The sequence below is a fragment of the Phaseolus vulgaris genome, chromosome 1 (genome assembly GCF_000499845.2).
Source record: "Phaseolus vulgaris cultivar G19833 chromosome 1, P. vulgaris v2.0, whole genome shotgun sequence".
Classification (NCBI taxonomy): Eukaryota; Viridiplantae; Streptophyta; class Magnoliopsida; order Fabales; family Fabaceae; genus Phaseolus; species Phaseolus vulgaris.
The window spans coordinates 1,074,992-1,092,722 of record NC_023759.2 but is presented as its reverse complement, the minus strand read 5'-3'; the positions used below and the strand labels follow the sequence as shown (position 1 = coordinate 1,092,722).

The window sequence follows — 17,731 nt, the reverse complement described above, 5'->3', positions numbered from 1 at the left end:
CAAATAACAAGCAATATTGTTTTCCATTTCTTTTACAAGTTCTGAATTTATTTTACAAGTTTTGATCATTTTTCTTTAGTAGGAAGATTAAGTCACTGATGTTGAGATTCATTGATTGAAGGTGTTTGATACACAGAGTTTTATTACACCGAAATTACAAAATTGTCTCCTTCCTTCGTATAAGCTAAGTGTGGGATTACAATTTATCAGTAACTCATTCAACCATTCAAAATGTATAAACTTGTTTACAAAACAACGTAATTTACAATTTACAGTTTCATAGGTCCAAATCATGAAGACTGGTTATCAGAACTCTCTGCTCATCAGGAAAAATTTGACTCCCTTTGGTGTCTGCTTTGCAACAGGAAACTGCTCTTTCGGTTTTCTTTTTTCTGTCAATATGACTGTAAACTCGTTGTTGGGGTGTTAGTGAGAGATAGCAGACTAATTGCTGCTAAATCATACCTTAATATCATACCAATGTGTAAAGAACATATTAGTAAACTATGCTTATTAATATTGCATTTTTCCACTTTCCAAATCATACAAAATATATCTCAGTGGATGGTAATTCGTTTAATGAGCTTGTCTAATGTGTATGATGCGGGTTGAGCATTGTTCTAACTTGGCATTCTTCTGACAAGTACTACTGACACTTGAAGATTTTATGCTGCATGAGTTCAACTGCTATAAGAATTAAAATAGATGCTAGTTGGACAACGATTCCTGTCATATGAAGCTCGGACATTTCTCTTCAATGGTGTATCCATGTCAGAGACACACGGATAGTTAAAATGTTCAATTCAAAAAACATTTGTTGGATTTTTAACAATTCTAGCACGATTCTAATACAATTTAAAAAAAAAATACATTAATTTTCTAAAAACTCAAATTTATTGTATAAATTTTTAGTATGATTGTAAAAATAAGAAACAAATCCTTTTCTGTATCCTACATGTTAGAGATTATATGTATCTCCATATCCGTGTATCAGTGTCTCTGCTAGAGTGTGTCCTTTGTGAAATTGAACCTGGACCCTTCCGAAAGTAGAATGTTTTTTATTGTCAAAGTTGCACAGAACACCTCAAGTAACACATGACTTCCTAGCCAATCTTTTTTCTCTTGTTTGATCAGGGTATACCTTGCCCAAAAGTTAAGACTTAGTTTTTCAAGATACAGATATCCTTTAAAAAACCTATCACAACAATTATTTTTCATACACGGACCAGAAAATAAAACCTCTAAACCACATACGTAAAGAACAAAATTATCTACCAATCATGTCACACTTTTCAACACTTCAAGAGTAGGGCTTATGCCACAGAACTCAATAAGATTTACAATGCTAAATACAAACTGCGAATGGAATGCACGAGTAACACAACCTTTTTTCCACTTCCAATTCCTCGCAGGAATGAAAACCCTCTCATTATCTTACATTTTTTCACACAATTCTTTGCCTAAAAAGGAGGGCTGTTTGAATGAGTAAAAAATATTCAGTTTTTTGGAGCTCTCATATACCAGACATTTCAACAAGACCTCTTAATCTGAGCTTCAGAAAGCAAAAGCTATCACTGGCAGAATCAAGGTTTTCCATTGATTCAAAATGGACCATAATGGATGCTGGGTAGTGACTTTCACAAGCAACTGCTATGGCACCACCAATTATCTGAAAAAGTGGTAAAAAAACCTCACAGACTAAAGAATAACCAAATCTTTCACAAGTGCTTATCTTGCCCCTCCACTCTCCACATCTTGCATGTCCAATGGTTCAGGGAAAATTTCATTGGATGACCTTTTATTGGAAGATGAGTGATCATTTCCACTGCTTTGAGAACCTACTCTTGATTTTTTAGTGTCACTGGTACTCTCTTTGTTTGTATGTGTTATGGCCACAACACTGTCTGATGAGCTGTGTCTCCAGCTACCAAAGAATGCAGTGCTCCAAGATTTCCTAGAAGAGTTTGTTCTCAACCTTGCTGAGCTAACATTTTCTTCTCTCACAATCTTCAATGGATTTTCCAATGCTTTCAGGACATGTCTCATGGGAGGACGTTTGGAAGGCTTGGGATTCAAGCATGCATGAGCCACAATTGCCATGGCCCATACTTCTTCCAATAGGTCCTCATCCACAATCAATTGTGGATCAACAATCTTAGTCACTCGTTCTTTATCATACAGAGTGATGTAAGGCAAGGTTTGATCTAACCACTCTTTTGAAGTGCCATCATCTGACTTGCTCACTTCAATGTTACCGGTGATGAGTTCCAGTAAAATCTTCCCGAAACAGTACACGTCGTAGGTGCATGTCACTGATGATTTACCTGTTCATTTGCACACCATGAAAATAAAATGTTAAGGATTTCTCTTGCAGCAGTTTTAAACAACAAAAGGACCATGAATCTTAAAGCCAACATGCTTGAAATAATAGCTCAAATTTCTAATGAGTTGTTTTTATCAGAAAAAACTGATTTTATGAATCTAAAGATTTGTGAGTTATGATTATTTTTCAACAGTTTTTGTTCCATCTTTATATGTGTGTGTATATATATTCTTTTTCTTATATAAATACTAATTTTTGCTGCATTCAAATGTTGATTATAATCAATTGTTGAAATAATTTACTTTTTACAGTTATTTCAAAACATGACAAAGTTTCTGGCTTAATATGAATGGATCAACAATCTGATAAAAAACTAAATAGTCATTGCTAAACCAATTTTACTCACCAGGATCGCCTTCACTAGAAGGTCTGCAAAATCACAAGAAAATCAAGTTAGTTACAACCTTTTCTGGATACAAATATGAACAAGAGAATGAATTTTAATATCAAGAAAATCAGCAATCAGTGATAACTCTGTGAGCTTGCTTGTGTTTTGTGTCCCTTGATTACAAGAAGCATCCTTATCAACAGAATGCAATCTTTTTTATTTACAAATCAATCAATTAGAGACATCAATTTTCGGTCACTTAAGAAGATATGCAAAGTTAAATTAAATAGGTCAAATGCCCAAGACAAAGCAACAAACATACTAATCATAGGTATGATCAAATCATTTTTCTGGCCATTAAAAGCTTCAGTATGTTTATAAATCATCACAGCATCTCTTTGAATTTTTTTATCCATACGAATTTAACACTTCTGCTCAACCAACTGACCTATACCTATACCCCTTTAACAATATCTCTTTGATTTTCATTCATTATAAAACAGTTATGCTCCATCAATTCAAAAACTTACGGTGGCTTGCTGAAAACCCTTGAGATGACTCCCTGTTGAAGATCTCCTTGGGCGGTAACCTGGCTCAAACTTCCAAGTCGCACTTCAAATTTATCATCAAGAAGTATACTGCTAGATTGGACATCCCTTCAAAAATCAAGAGTGTAATTTTAGTAATTTGCAGAACTACAAAAGTTCTTTCACACCTCCTAACTTCACTCATTGTTAACAAGGGCAATGGTAACAACTCAATGCAACGCAATTGTAATATAAAATATAACTACATAAACGTTTGAGTGTTAGCTTTATGCCTATGAAAAAAACAATAAGTCAACTTTTATGTCAATACATCAGTCAACTTAGAAGTTCCATTTCTAACATAGAAGTATATCATTCTAAAATCAAAAGGGCACCATGCTAAAGAAATGAGAATCCAGCATAGCTTTTTTTGACAACATAAACTCAATCAAATTTTGCAGACAAATTCTATTTAGTGGCGTGATCATATTCTTATAACCATAACCATAGTGAGAGAACACTAACAATCTATAATGCTTTTGGCATTACCTGTGGACAAGGGGAGGGCTGCACTCATGTAGGTAAGCTAGGCCTTCAGCAGCTCCTATTGCAATTTTCAATCTCGTGATCCAATCCAGGGACTGCAATTTACCATCTGACTCGTTGACTCTGTGCAAAGAAGTAGCCAAATCTCTATTTGGCATGTACTTGTAAACTATACATTTCTCATTCTCATTGTCCAAGCAGTGGCCCAGGATTGGGACAAATCTTGCATGTGAAACCTTACTTAATAGTCCCAATTCCACGATGTATGATTCTCTCTTAAATAAACTCAAATCTATCCTTTTGACAACCACAGTTGCTCCACCTTCCATGACTCCCAAGAAGAGGACCCCAGAATGGCCATGCTTTATGATATTCGCTTCAGCAAAATTGCCAGTTAAATGGATAATTTTCTCAGAACTAAATGCTTCTCCCACGCCAGTCACAAAATCAGCATCCTTAGGAGGTATAGGGCTTTCCCCTTCCTGAACAGGTCCCTCTTCTTTGGTCCCCCTTTGAACTTCCAAGCTTCTACGATTGTGACGTTGTTTTAGAACCAGCACGAGGACCAATGTCAGCACAGCAATAAAGGCAAGCCCCCCAAATATTCCTACCAGTATGAATACCACCCTTCTGCTGCTCCTGGACTTAGATTCTAGGAATGCAGAGGTTAAATTTCTTGCAACATAAAATTCTTTACACTCTTCCAAATTCCTCTGGTTTGGAGCCATCTGTAGGCAATTTCTATCTAGAATAACGTTACCACCACCTTGCACCTCACCTTCCAAATAATTACTTGACAAATCAATTGTTTTAAACATGTACAGTGAAGTGTTCAGATCTCCATAGAACAAATTGTTTGACAAATTGAACACAGCACCAGCAGAGCTAACATTCCAACTTGTGAAATTTGGCAGTGTCCCAGTGAGGTTGTTACTGGACACATCAAGAAAGCTCAACCTGGGCGTTAGCCTAAGATTATCATGAAGAACGCCATCAAACGAATTCCCTCTGAGAATGAGAACCTCGAGGGCCAAGAGCCGAGAGAAAAACAAATCACCTGGAAACGAACCCGACAGAAAATTCATACTAAGATCAACCTCAACCAACTCAAAAAGGTTACCCAGTTGAGAGGGAATCGACCCAGTAAAAGAATTCCCAGAAAGGTTCAACTTTTGAAGACTCGAAAGTGCACCCAGTTCAGGTGGAACAGACCCAGAAAAATAATTGCCAGAAAGATCAAGCCTTGTGAGATTCCCAAGTTTAGACACAGAAGCAGGCACATAGCCTGAAAGAGAGTTAGCAGAGAGATCAAGAACAGACAACCTTGTGAGGTTCCCAAGCGTTGAAGGCATTCTACCAGTGAGAAAATTCCCTGAAAGCACCAAAACCTTCAACACACTCAACTTCCCAATTGAATAAGGAATCCAACCCGTTATAGAACAAAACCTAAGGTCAAGAACATCCAACACCCTCAGTCTCCCACCCAACCACTCAGGAATAGACCCATTAAGCACAAACCCAGAAGCATTAAACGATTCTAACAGTGTCAAATTCACAAGAGAACCCACTTCAAAACTTGGGTTAACGCTACCCAACCGGGTTCTCCTCAAACCGGACAAGTTTAAACCCACAACTCGACCTTTCCGGCACTGAACTCCGGTCCAGTTCCTGCACGGTTCTGCTTTTATGGGCCAATACTTTGCCCTAATCCCCAACGACGATCGAAGCTCCCTTAACGCGACCCATTCCGGTCTCGAACTCAAACCCATTCCCATTGTTAACCCAAACATTAACAACAACACTGAAACCACACTCTCTGCAATTGCCCCCATTCCCATGAATCCCAAAACTCAAATTCCCTTCTTTATTTCACAAATATCCTCTACAGTAAAAATTCTGCTCCACTCGACTAGAACTAATATCACTGCAAAAGTTCTCCTTCTGGGTGTTTAAGGCAGAACACAGTGGAATACCAGAACTTGAATTCGGGACTGCTACTTGACCTGTACCAGTTGAACTACTTTACTTCGTCTGCATCATGCATGCACCAGGTTAGTTCAATTCAGCAAATTCTACAAACAACCCAGAATTTTATTTACTTTTTCACTTTTGTTTGTTTACCTGCACACGATGTTGTTCCGCTGTATCTTCTGAACTCCGACACAGCCCACAAAAGGGATCCATCAATGTTTCAATCGGGGAAAATGTCTCTGTTTTTTTATTCCCTCGCACGAGCGTGGATGGAACAAGGCTTTGGCATGTTTAAGGTTGTATGTTTGTGTAATGCTGCGGTGTGTTTTACATGACCAAAAGGGGTGATGGTTCCGAAGCAAAGGTGAGCCTTTTGCAACTAAACATTAAATGGGTGCGAAGAAAATGGATAGTGCATTAATGGTGCCCCCAACGGCCACGAGTCCTGGTTTGTTTCTAACTCACCGAAGATATTAATGAAGGTTTGAGAGAGAGAGAGAAAGGGGTGGGAGTGAAGAAGAGCGTGCCACTGTGTGAGGTTTTCTCTGAAAAAGGTTGAAGTGCGTTAATGGTAGTTATGAAAAGTGTGTGGTGTGTGTGGTTATGGAGGGTGGTTTTGTAAGAAGATTTGAGTGGATTGAGAATTTGGATAATACAAAACGTTACTGCAACACATCAAGGAATTGCAAAACAAAATGATTGTCAATTTGTTGTTAGAAGTTTCGTGGAATTGCATGGCCTTTTTCCTCAGTTGATTTTTCTTTTCTGGTTTCTGCTGTAGACATCAAAATGAGACCCTGAATCACCGTCCACTGAATGCATCATCATATCAATCAAACACTTTTTTTTTATATTTTACTATTTTACAAATTTTATTCAACTGATGAAATTGAACAAAAATAATAATAATTCAATGATAAACGATATGATCAGCGTTCCATCAAATCACAGTTTATCCTTAAAAGTCTCGGTGAGTTGGAAGAGAAAGGAGTATATGAGGTTCGGACACGTCTTTTAAATAGTGTGTCTATGTCGAACACATATATCGAACATTGATACTATTCGTAAGTATCGGTGAAGTGTCTATTTAAAAAAATATTTGTTAAAATTTTAACAATTCTAACACGGTTTAACACAATTTTAAAAAAAATATACATTAATTTTTTAAAAACTCAAACTTATTGTATCAATTTTTATTATGATTATAAAAATAAAGAACAAAATTTTTTGAACCACGCATGAAAAAAACAATTTTCTGCTAAAAAAACTAAAACATACTTAGTGCACATAATGTTACAACCGCATTCAAAGTATTGTCTATTTTAAAAATTATGTTCCGATTTTATCCTTAACAAACGTCTAAATGAGAATAAAGAATAAATAATATATAAATTATCATTCACTTCAACTTTTGAATAAACTAGATAAGAATAAAAAAGAAATAATATATAAATTATCATTCATTTCAATTTCATAATAAGTGCTGAATAAGTTAAGTTAGAATTATATATAGATTATCGAAATAGTCCCTAATCGATATCTAATTTTAAACCATTATTGTTATATAGCAGTCTAAGAAGATTGTTATGACAATTATTAAGAGTAAAAAAAAAAATGGTTGTAGAGAACTTAGTTAGAAGAGTAGGAACAAGTTGTAGTTTGTTGATGTGTGTTCACAGGTAGAATTTTCAAAATGAGAAGAAGAAAGATCACATGAGAACAGAAAGATGGGTCCAAAATCCATAGTTTTATGCAGAAAAAGTGTGAAATTGACGATGGGGCGTTTTGTTTAATGAATTAATAATAATAATGGTTTCTTTGATTTAACTTGTGTTCAATTCAAACTCAGCCTTTCTTATATTCAATGACAACTCAGTTGAGTCTTCATTTATTTTTTAATTATTGAGGTAATAATGCTCATCAAGATTCCATTTCTATTCTAACTATCATCTATATCCTCTCATGCACAAAATCTTTTCATAAACTCATTTTTTTTTCAACATTAATACTAAGATAGTAAATAAATTTATATTTTTTATAAAAATATTTTTTAGTATATAAGTGTGTGTAAATTTTACTTTTTAAACTAAGAATTAGACTTTAACTCCACTTTTTCATACGATATCAATTTATTTTGATTATAGTTTGTTGTTATCTATCATATCACTAACTCACTGTCAAAATGTAGGTATGAGAAGGTATAATTTCATTGTAAAGCATTATTATAAAGTTGAGTTAAGTTTGATACCACTTTATAAAATTAATATCTAAAAAATTTATTATTTTATTTTAAAAACAATTATAAAATTATCTGTAATAATAAATAGTTATCTTCAAATAATATATAATCATGACATTTTAAAATTAATAAAAATTAAAATAGTTTTATTTTAATAATCATTATAATATTTCCTTTTTAATTATATTTATCTATAATATGGTTAAGGAGATTCTCTTTTTATAATGTATACAAAGTCTTATTATTTTATTCCAAAAAAAATTAAAATTGAATTAACTAGCAATAATAATAATAACTACGTATGATAAAATTATATAAATTATTTTTTTGTAATTATTTTTTTATGTTTAATAATATTTTTTATTTTCATAATTATTATGAGAAATATATGTTTTATTTAAGTCACTTTTTTTTCTCTTTTAGTTTTGGATTGAATGGCTTACATATAAAATAGTATTCCAAAAATTTATAACTGTTTAATATTTTAAGATAATTCAAAACATTTGAAAACTGAATTACATAAGATTTGACCAAATCAAAGCAAAATATATGTTAATTTAAGTATGAATTTAAATTAATTAAAACAAGAACATAAGTTTGCTAGACCATACTATTCTCATTTGGACTGTTCCTGTGAATGTCAATGGAAGCCTTTTTTTATATTCTTTTAATTTAATCTTTCATTTTTTTTAGTTTTAATTTATTTTTACCATCAAATTTATTGACTAGGGATGCACACAAGTTAGATTTCAACTAATTTATCATAAAATTAAATTTAAAAACTTTGAAAATGCATAATAAAAGCAGATAACTATAAAACTAACTAAAATAAAACAAAGGATTAAAATAATTTTAAAAGTTAAAGTCAACCAAAAAAATTTATTTATGTAGTAATTCTAATATATAATAATATCATTTTGCAATAATGTGAAAGATGAGTGTTGACTCTAAACAACTTTATGAAGATTGCCACTAAAAAAAAGTTGTTACTTTTTTAATGTTTGGACTATTTGTAAAGTATCCCACTTTTAACTAACTAACTTTTTTGTTTAGGGTATTTTTAAACTTTAAATTAAGGAAATCAAATTATTACAAGAGGGTTTAATTTTTTTTATGCATTTTAAACTGGTTTAACTAATTTTGGAAACTAAAAAAAAATGTTGTTATTTCAATTTTAATTTTTAGAAATTGACTTATTTCTTTTAATACTTGACTTTATCATTCTTTAATCATGTATTTTTTAAAAAAACTTGATTTAATCATACTTTTTAATATGGGTGTCCTCAATAAAAATCCATACAAATTGAATTCGTGTATTTTTTTGAAAGTTGAAACTTTTTTTTTTTTTGAGATAAAAGTGTTCTTATATATATAAATCTAAATTCTATAATTTTAATTATTTCTTTATATTTAAATTACTTTTTATTATCAATAAAAAAATATAAAATAATTTTTAAATTGATATATAAAAGAAATTTTAATTATTTATTATTTAATATTTCAAATCAATCTCTATTAATTTTTAGAAAATAATTTAAAATTTAAAATATTAGTAACTAAAATTTTGATAACTAATTTAGATATCAATATAAGAATTATTATATAAACTTTTATTAATAATAGAAAACTGTTTTATATACAAATAATTTTGTAATTTTTAAAATATATTTAATTTAATTAATATGGTAATTAATTATTATTATTTTGAATTTAATTATTATTTAATTATTTATTGCAGTGAAGGATAAATCATGTATTATTAAAAAAAAAACTACCTAAAACAACATGTTCTAATACAACATTTTTTAAAGTTTTAAATCAAATTAAATTATTTAAAATTTTCAATTGAAACACACCATAAATATTTAAAACTGTCTCTAATGGATCTATTATGGACATGATCCTAAATTGAAGGGACAAACTCTTTATTCTATAACACATTTCCTAAAACATTTTTAATTAAAATAATTTTCTTGACAGCACACAATACTCTGTGTTAACTTTTAAATTAGCATTTTTTTTAATTACATGACTCACTTTTTTATAATAATATATTTCCTTATCAACCTTTTTTTTTTCACAAAATAATTATATAAAAAATTATAAATATAAAAATTAGGGAAAGTGGTGTATTTGGCCTTGTTGGGCAGCACGTGGCCAAGTGGAAAACTAAAGTATAGTGACTGATAACAGTGTCAGCATCCATTAATGGTCCTTTTGCAAGAAATTGTTATCATTAATTAAGGCCTTCGTCAACCCTTTTTATTTTTTTTTAATGAAAAATAAATTAAAAATATTTAAATTTATTAAGTATTAAAACTTAATTAAGGAAAATAATATTTTAAAAGACTCGTTTTATATATTTTTTTTTCTTTCATTTACTTTTTTTTAAAAAAAAAATCAATAAACCCTTGTCAACTCATTTTATGTCTAATTTTTTAATTCTAAAAAATTCAATCAATACATCTTTTTACTTTCAATTCAAAATCATACTGATAATTAATTATAATTTTTTTACATCATACACTACAGAAAAAAATTCTCAAATTTAGAGATAAAAAATATTAATTATTATATTGACTAAATTAGATTAACAGACTCTAAAAAAATATTAATTATTATATTGACTAAATTAGATTAACAGACTCTAAAAAATATTAATTATTATATTGACTAAATTAGATTAACAGAATCAGTGGATTTTAAATATAATTTTATAAGGTTATGTTTTTATTCATATATTATGAAATGTTTTTTTGTTTTTGTTGATGTTTTATCTTCAAACACATCTTTCTCACACGGAGACCTATAAACTTGTGTGTGAGACTATATATTATAGGTGGTCCGATACAACAGTGAGTGACTTGATAAGTCCAACAAACTTTTGTTAAGATAGACTCTAGATAACTCTAATATCATATTAAAAAATAAGTTTTAAGCGTAACTCAATTTTACAACCATATCTTTCTACAAAAGGTAAGCAAAATCTAAATTTCACACTTTCTATTTATAAGGATAACAAGTTAGAGCATTCAATCTCATCAATAATACATATATTTCTAATTCAAGTGTTTTTTTGTCCTTTTCTAATTTTATTTTATAACGTTTTAGTTGAGTGTTAAAACTAACTTAGTTGTGACGAACATATAAAAGATATTCATCCATTAAATACTTAAACAATTTATCTTATCCTTACTAAAATTGGCTCTTTTCCTATCAAAATCATCTCCAAATAAGTTATAATACAACAAAATTTTCTTAAAAAGATTACAATTTTTTTTTATATGCACACAAGTTTAACATCTACGAGATAAAATAAATAAAAAATATTAAAAAAGGTTAAATTACATTCAAATATTTTTGTTTCAATATTCATGCACTCATTTTTTTTATTTTAATTAATGAAAATATCTTGTTTTGACATAAGAAGGAAAAAGAAAAAAAATGTTAAGAAAAAAAGTGTGGAATTTGGATTGTGTGGAATGTTGTGTCGGCTGGTGCTTATGGTGGGAAGTGATTCTGTAGAGGAAAACGACCTCAAATCATGCCATTGACTCGTTCCAACTTTTCTTACACCAAAAATCTTTATTGACCAAGTCTTTCCTCCATTATTCATTTTTTATTTCCTTAATAATATCCAAAACTAATGCACATAAATTAAACACCAGGGGAATATTCGATTCAAGATAACAAATATTATCATATTATATTTCTAATAATTATCATCGCTATTTATTAATGAGAAATTAATGTTAATATGCAATTATCTTTAAAAGAAGACTTTTATCCTTCACTTTCTTTTTGTTTTGTGAATTTAAAACCTCTTAATTGTTTTTTCAAAATTAATAATATCTATAAAGACTAAATAGATGATCAATCAATCAAAGTTATTGTTAAAACTATAGCTTTTGTATTATATTAAAATAGACTATTGTTCTAGTTAAAAGATTATTGTTCTAGTTAAGAGAACGGTTTCTTACCTAGAGAATTGTTACCTATTGTTTGACTTTTTTTTCTCTTTATATTGGATTTTTTTTTTCCTATTCTTTATTGTGTACATTAACACCGTTATCTTTCATATTTGCAAATCATAACTTTCAATATCTTTAACGTAAAGACGAGATCTTTCATTAACTTTCCAAGTTAGAACACGAGTCTTTTTCTTCTAATTACGAGATCGACCCATAACCTACAATTATATTAATACTTATTATTAAAATATAAATTTTAAATTTTACTTAACCTTATAAAATCAGTTTATAAGATAAAATTTACATAGTATAAAATGTTGGTATCTTTAGTTGATTGAGATCTTCTATACTTATTATAATTATAATTATAATGATGACTAACCTAAAACAAAGTAATTATATATATATATTAAAAAATTAGTATTAGAGGAAATGGGCACTAATGAGTAGTTCGCACTGAAAAAAAAAAAGTAGGAATGATTGATTATATGATTGTGATCCTTCAATTATTTAGGTATTGAAAGGTACATTTGTGTGTTTCCTTGTTGCTGAGTAGTTTTTTGCAAATATCTCATTTATTTGAGTTTGGTTTTACATGCATACACGTGTGTTCTTCTTATCGATAACCTACGTGTAAGGTATTTGCTTCCACTTTCTCAATATCTTCTTCTCTTTATTTAAATATTAATCAAGTTTTAAATTTTAATATCCCCCTCATGTGGCTTCCAATATTCTAATCATCCCTTTCACAATTCCAAAGGGGTGAGAGAGCTATAGTTTAAATTATAATAAACATTATACATTTTCGAATTATGAACACAAATTTACAAGTTATTGATATAGTTTGTGATTAGAATGTGTTCTATGGTATATAAATTCAATTTATGTTATACAAATAATCTTAGAATCAACTGAAATGTGTGTGTGCATTTTTCATCCTTTTTTTTAATATATATATATATTCACTTGTTTAGTTTCATGCATTTTGTTTCATCAATTTGTAAAAGTGTTCATAGCAACTTTTAGACTGTTTCTTCCTGCACCTCCATATCTTCTTTTGCCACCTCCATACACAACATGAAAATACATTTGTATCCTTCTTGTGTCATCCTCATAGACTAGTTTATGGATTATATAATCCATAACACATTTGAAAAAAGACTTATGGATTACATAATCCATAAGTTAAATAAGACTTCCGGATTATGTAATTCAGAAAGTAATCATACATATGAAAAAAGGCTTTCGGATTACATAATCCGGAAGCTAATTATAAATTTGAAAAATGTCTTTCAGATTACGTAATCCAGAATATTATAGAGGGACATTTTTTAAAATTCAAAAATATATGGAGGTGAGAGAAGAAGGTATGGAAGTGCAGGAAGAAATAGTCCATCTTTTAAGTCAAAAACAAAACAATGGGCCTAGCCCATCAGCTAAATATGAAAGGGCTATTTTTTCATGCACGATCTAGTTTTGAAATTGAAAATTCAAAATACTTATAAAGGCTGAAAAATTCTTAGTTTTCCTTTGACTTTGATCTTTGGTCAATTTAGGTAGTGTACATGCAAAATGTACTCTCATGTTTAAGTTAGAGGCTTGTTATGAGATATGTGAGTGTAGTAAATATTGTTTATTGTGTACATTTGTCTTGATTAGTGTGTCTATTTATAGGGTCAAACCTCTGACACTAGGTCGAGATTAAGGTAGGTTATCGGATTAATCTTTAGATTTTAGGTAAAATTTCACATCGTGATTATGTTAATCATTTTATTTTAAAAGATCTTTGTGGGGTTTATAAATACTATATCAATCTCGTCATCTGAGGGGTATTCGGTCAATGATCATTATCGATACCCCTCGTAACCGTATGGTATAGAAATAAAATAAAAAAAAGTATATTTTGGAAACTCAATTTTGAAATAAATTTTATGTTTTGGAAATGAAATTCCAGAGTAAAATTGAAAATCAAAATTTCATTCTGAAAAACAAAATCTAAAGACGTATTCCAAAAGAAAGAGATTTCAGAATGTATTTTGATTTGCACCCCTATTATTTAAGGGCTTTTTAGTCATTTCGTTCAAGTATTGAGTGCATGTCACAATTCATTCGGTGCAGGAAGTAATTGATACATGAAATTGAGTGTGGCTCAATGAAGCCCAAGTAGATATATTTGGGTACACTTACTTGTACGTAAATAGAGAGTAGATCGAATTTTTTTCAAGTTTTTTTTTTCCAACTTATTAAGTTTAATTTGATACTTTCTAATATTCTTTATGTGTTTATATATATTAATTTTTTAAACATAAGAAAAATATAAAAAAAACAAATTAGTATATAGTAAAAGTTAAAAATTAATACATTAACATTTTTGTTATTATACCTGTTGGAGCTGAATGAACCAGGTCACTCGTCGACTAACCGTCACTCGGCAACTAATTGGGTGAACTAGGTTAAATTAAATAGCAAATAAAGTATATATGACAAATATGGTAACATCCTACAAATTTGGGTAACACTCCTATAAATCTAGGTAAGATACCTATAAATTCGGGAACTATGAGATAAATCAGCTAATACTCTTTTATTAAAGATACGCATCAGATACGACTCATGAACGAGGTTAACTCTCAACCGAAAACTAAGGAGGGAGTACGAGAACAAAGAAGGAGCAATCGAGGGATAAAAACAATTGTTTCAACCAATTTCAGATATTATCTAGGTCCTATCATACAAATATAGTTATTGAAGTTAAAAAACTCAAGAATGTTTATAATTTTTTTTTTCTTTATATGTTTGTAATGTAGAACTCAAAGTGACATTTGAATTTAAAAAACAAAAACTACTTCTATAGAATTTGCAAGTGCAACATGAGATGATTAGGGGATAAAAGTATTTGGCACCATGCTCTTGTTCTATTTATGGCTTGCCTTATATTGAGAATATATTGCAAAAATGACATCCAATAAGTACAACAAGGTGCCAGAATATATCTCATCATCTATCAAATTTAATTCAGTCCTTTATATTCGAATCTAAAGTATGAAGTATCAAACTATCACTTCTTATCACAATATAAGATTCTACTCATCTATCACAACCTGGCAGAATATATATACATACATATATATACATACATTTATCTTTTTAGGAGTTTTTCACCTCTCACTGAAACACAAATTAATGTTATGTTATGGTGATAAAAGAGAACTGATATGAATTATGTGTTTAAAGTTAGAACTAAATTATATATTATTTAATGATTTTTTTTGCTGTGATGTGACAGTCATATTATTCAACAAAACGAAAGCAAAAATATACAACTAGTCTTCATTCCTTATTGCTCTAGAAAATTTGTAGGAATTTCTGCATCAGAATTTTTTCTTTTGGGCATGTGACTTTATGTCTCTTCTTTTAAAAAAATTCAATATTCCAGCAGAAAGTTATGATTTGCTAAAACTTGATGCCCAGGTAAAAAAAGAATTGATTGAAACCTGCTTGCTGGTGTAGTAAAAAAAGCAGGCATAGTACATGTAAGAAAAAGTGTGAAGTGAAAATATGAAAATTGAGAGTCTGAAATAACATTTTTGGAATAATTTTTTGGAGCAATTCTCTTTGACTAGTGTGAGACAAAGCATAAAGACCTTGGAATCAGAACATGGATCTCCCAATCTGCGGTTACAAATGAGTGGTGTGGTCCCAATTCCAACTTGTATAAAGCTTGTGAAGTAGAAACTGATAAATCCAGCTTGGGATATACGTGGATGATAAGGATTCCAAATGTATCAGCATCTCATCACTTCCACCTTCATTTTTGTCTTCAGAAAATCAATTTGTTTAGTCTCCAAGAACACTGATGGTGCTTCCAGGGATTAAATTCACTCACCAGTTGACAAGCCTAGTTATATATTCCATGCATAATGTAGGCTTAGACAAAGTAGCACGAGTCTAAAGATATAACAGATTCTGTTCTTCCTCTCATAACTTTCTTTTGCTGTCACATTCATTCCATGTAATTGACTGATGCAGTGTAATGCAGCAATGTTTTACAGTTTGCATACTAACCATGTTATTGGAAATCTCACGTCGACTAAAAATAAGATCAGTTTATAGTATATAAGTGATTGCTAATTTGATATTAGAAACCGGTTTTGTAAGGTTTAGTTATATTTAAAGTACATTTCTTAAGAAGATGGTATCAGAATCTATCATAGTAAAAACTTTGTTAGACCTATCAGATCACTCATCAAATATTGTTCTACGTACGAGTTGGTTGGATAAGGTAATTTAACCTTACTTTTACTAGTCAAAACTTGTTATTGGTTATTTATAATTAGGATTTAAGCATAGTTTCCTTTTCAAATAACATGTTTGATAAAATCCATTACATTGATCTTGTTATAAGCTAACTTTTGAAGTTGGATTAAATCTATACATAAAGTCTGCATTATTAAGCTTACAACCATTTTTTTCATTATGTGGCTAAAGTAATATAAGCAAATAAGAGTATCTCATATTTCATGATTTAGCCTTTTTCACATAGCCCTTGTTTCATGAACTAGCTTTTTGGACAGAATTAAGTAAAAACTGAAATTTGAAAGAGATAAGGTGCAATTGGCTAGAGTTCATCCATGCCCTCCAAACCAAGCTTCAAGATAAAGTAAAGGAAAAACAATGTTTCTCCATGAAAAATGCCTTTATTTACCAACCATAAACCAAACACACCATATGTAAATGTGAAACAGATGGAAAGTGCCTTGATCTTTGAGGTACACTTTGCAGCACATAGCTTTTTATCTTTTTCGCAAGATTTAACTTGACAACATCATAAAATACAGCTAGCCATGTTTTTTTTGCCTCTTATTCAGCATATCTCAGAACAAACTGCTATATATATATATATATATTCAGATTTGTATAATGTCAAAAACCATGATGACTGGTGTGGACTAATTCACATTGCTAGAATGGTAGACAGCTAAGAGAAAAAAATGTTACTAGTCCTAGACCATCACCCTGTTGTGTAATCTTGATTAATCTCTAAGTGACATGTATTTAAGCTTTTAAATTTAAAATAAAGTAATCAATGATATTTGATTACTCTGTGGTACTTCAGAACCACCAAATAATTTATTGAACCAAGCATGAGATTTTCTTGGAAGATTGTTGGGTGAGTAAGGACTTGTATGATTTGCAGCCACTTTTGTAGCATAACCACAAACATAGAAAGAGAAATTTGAAAACATCCAAATGTAAAAAGGTGCTTTTGTGTTTTTCCTGTCTGATCCATACACAGAAGATCTTGGCATGAAATTTTCTACACTGCAGCATGATACCTGCGCCCGTGAACGTTTAATGGACCCATCTTGTCCTCTGTAACAGTACAACATGCTACCATCTGAATGCAGCACAAGAGACTATAAAAACACATGTTAAAACAACTTAAAAAAAAGATACTTAATCTTCAAGATAACTGTTTTTTCACTTGATAATTTTCAAACCATGGTTTAGAGAGATACAAAAAAGAAACAAGCTTCTACAAAGGAACAAGCTTTTACTGTTTGCAAAATGATTTTGAATCAAAACAGTTTTGGTAAACATTGTTTTTGCATATTTTTATAGATTTGAAAGTTTTCTTATTTCAATTTCAAGCACACTTAGTACGTAGACTAGTGGTGATGCCATTTTTAGCACATTATTATTAGAATTCTATATAGAGTCCAAATGCCTCTAACTTTTTGTAATGGAAAACATGCATGTGAAAAA

The 17,731-nt window shown here is 30.2% G+C and overlaps 1 protein-coding gene across 1 annotated transcript; it reads right to left on the bottom strand.

Moving 5' to 3' along the window:
- Positions 1-1,267: 1,267 nt before the first annotated feature.
- LOC137816413 (probable LRR receptor-like serine/threonine-protein kinase At2g16250) lies at positions 1,268-6,573 on the bottom strand. The gene is made up of 5 exons (XM_068619537.1): positions 5,906-6,573; positions 3,788-5,815; positions 3,242-3,367; positions 2,730-2,752; positions 1,268-2,324 (listed from the first exon to the last, which is right to left on the bottom strand). Exons 2-5 carry the CDS (start codon positions 5,620-5,622, stop codon positions 1,729-1,731), a joined length of 2,580 nt encoding a protein of 859 aa, XP_068475638.1. The 5' UTR covers positions 5,623-5,815; positions 5,906-6,573; the 3' UTR covers positions 1,268-1,728.
- Between the last annotated feature and the right edge of the window lie 11,158 nt (positions 6,574-17,731).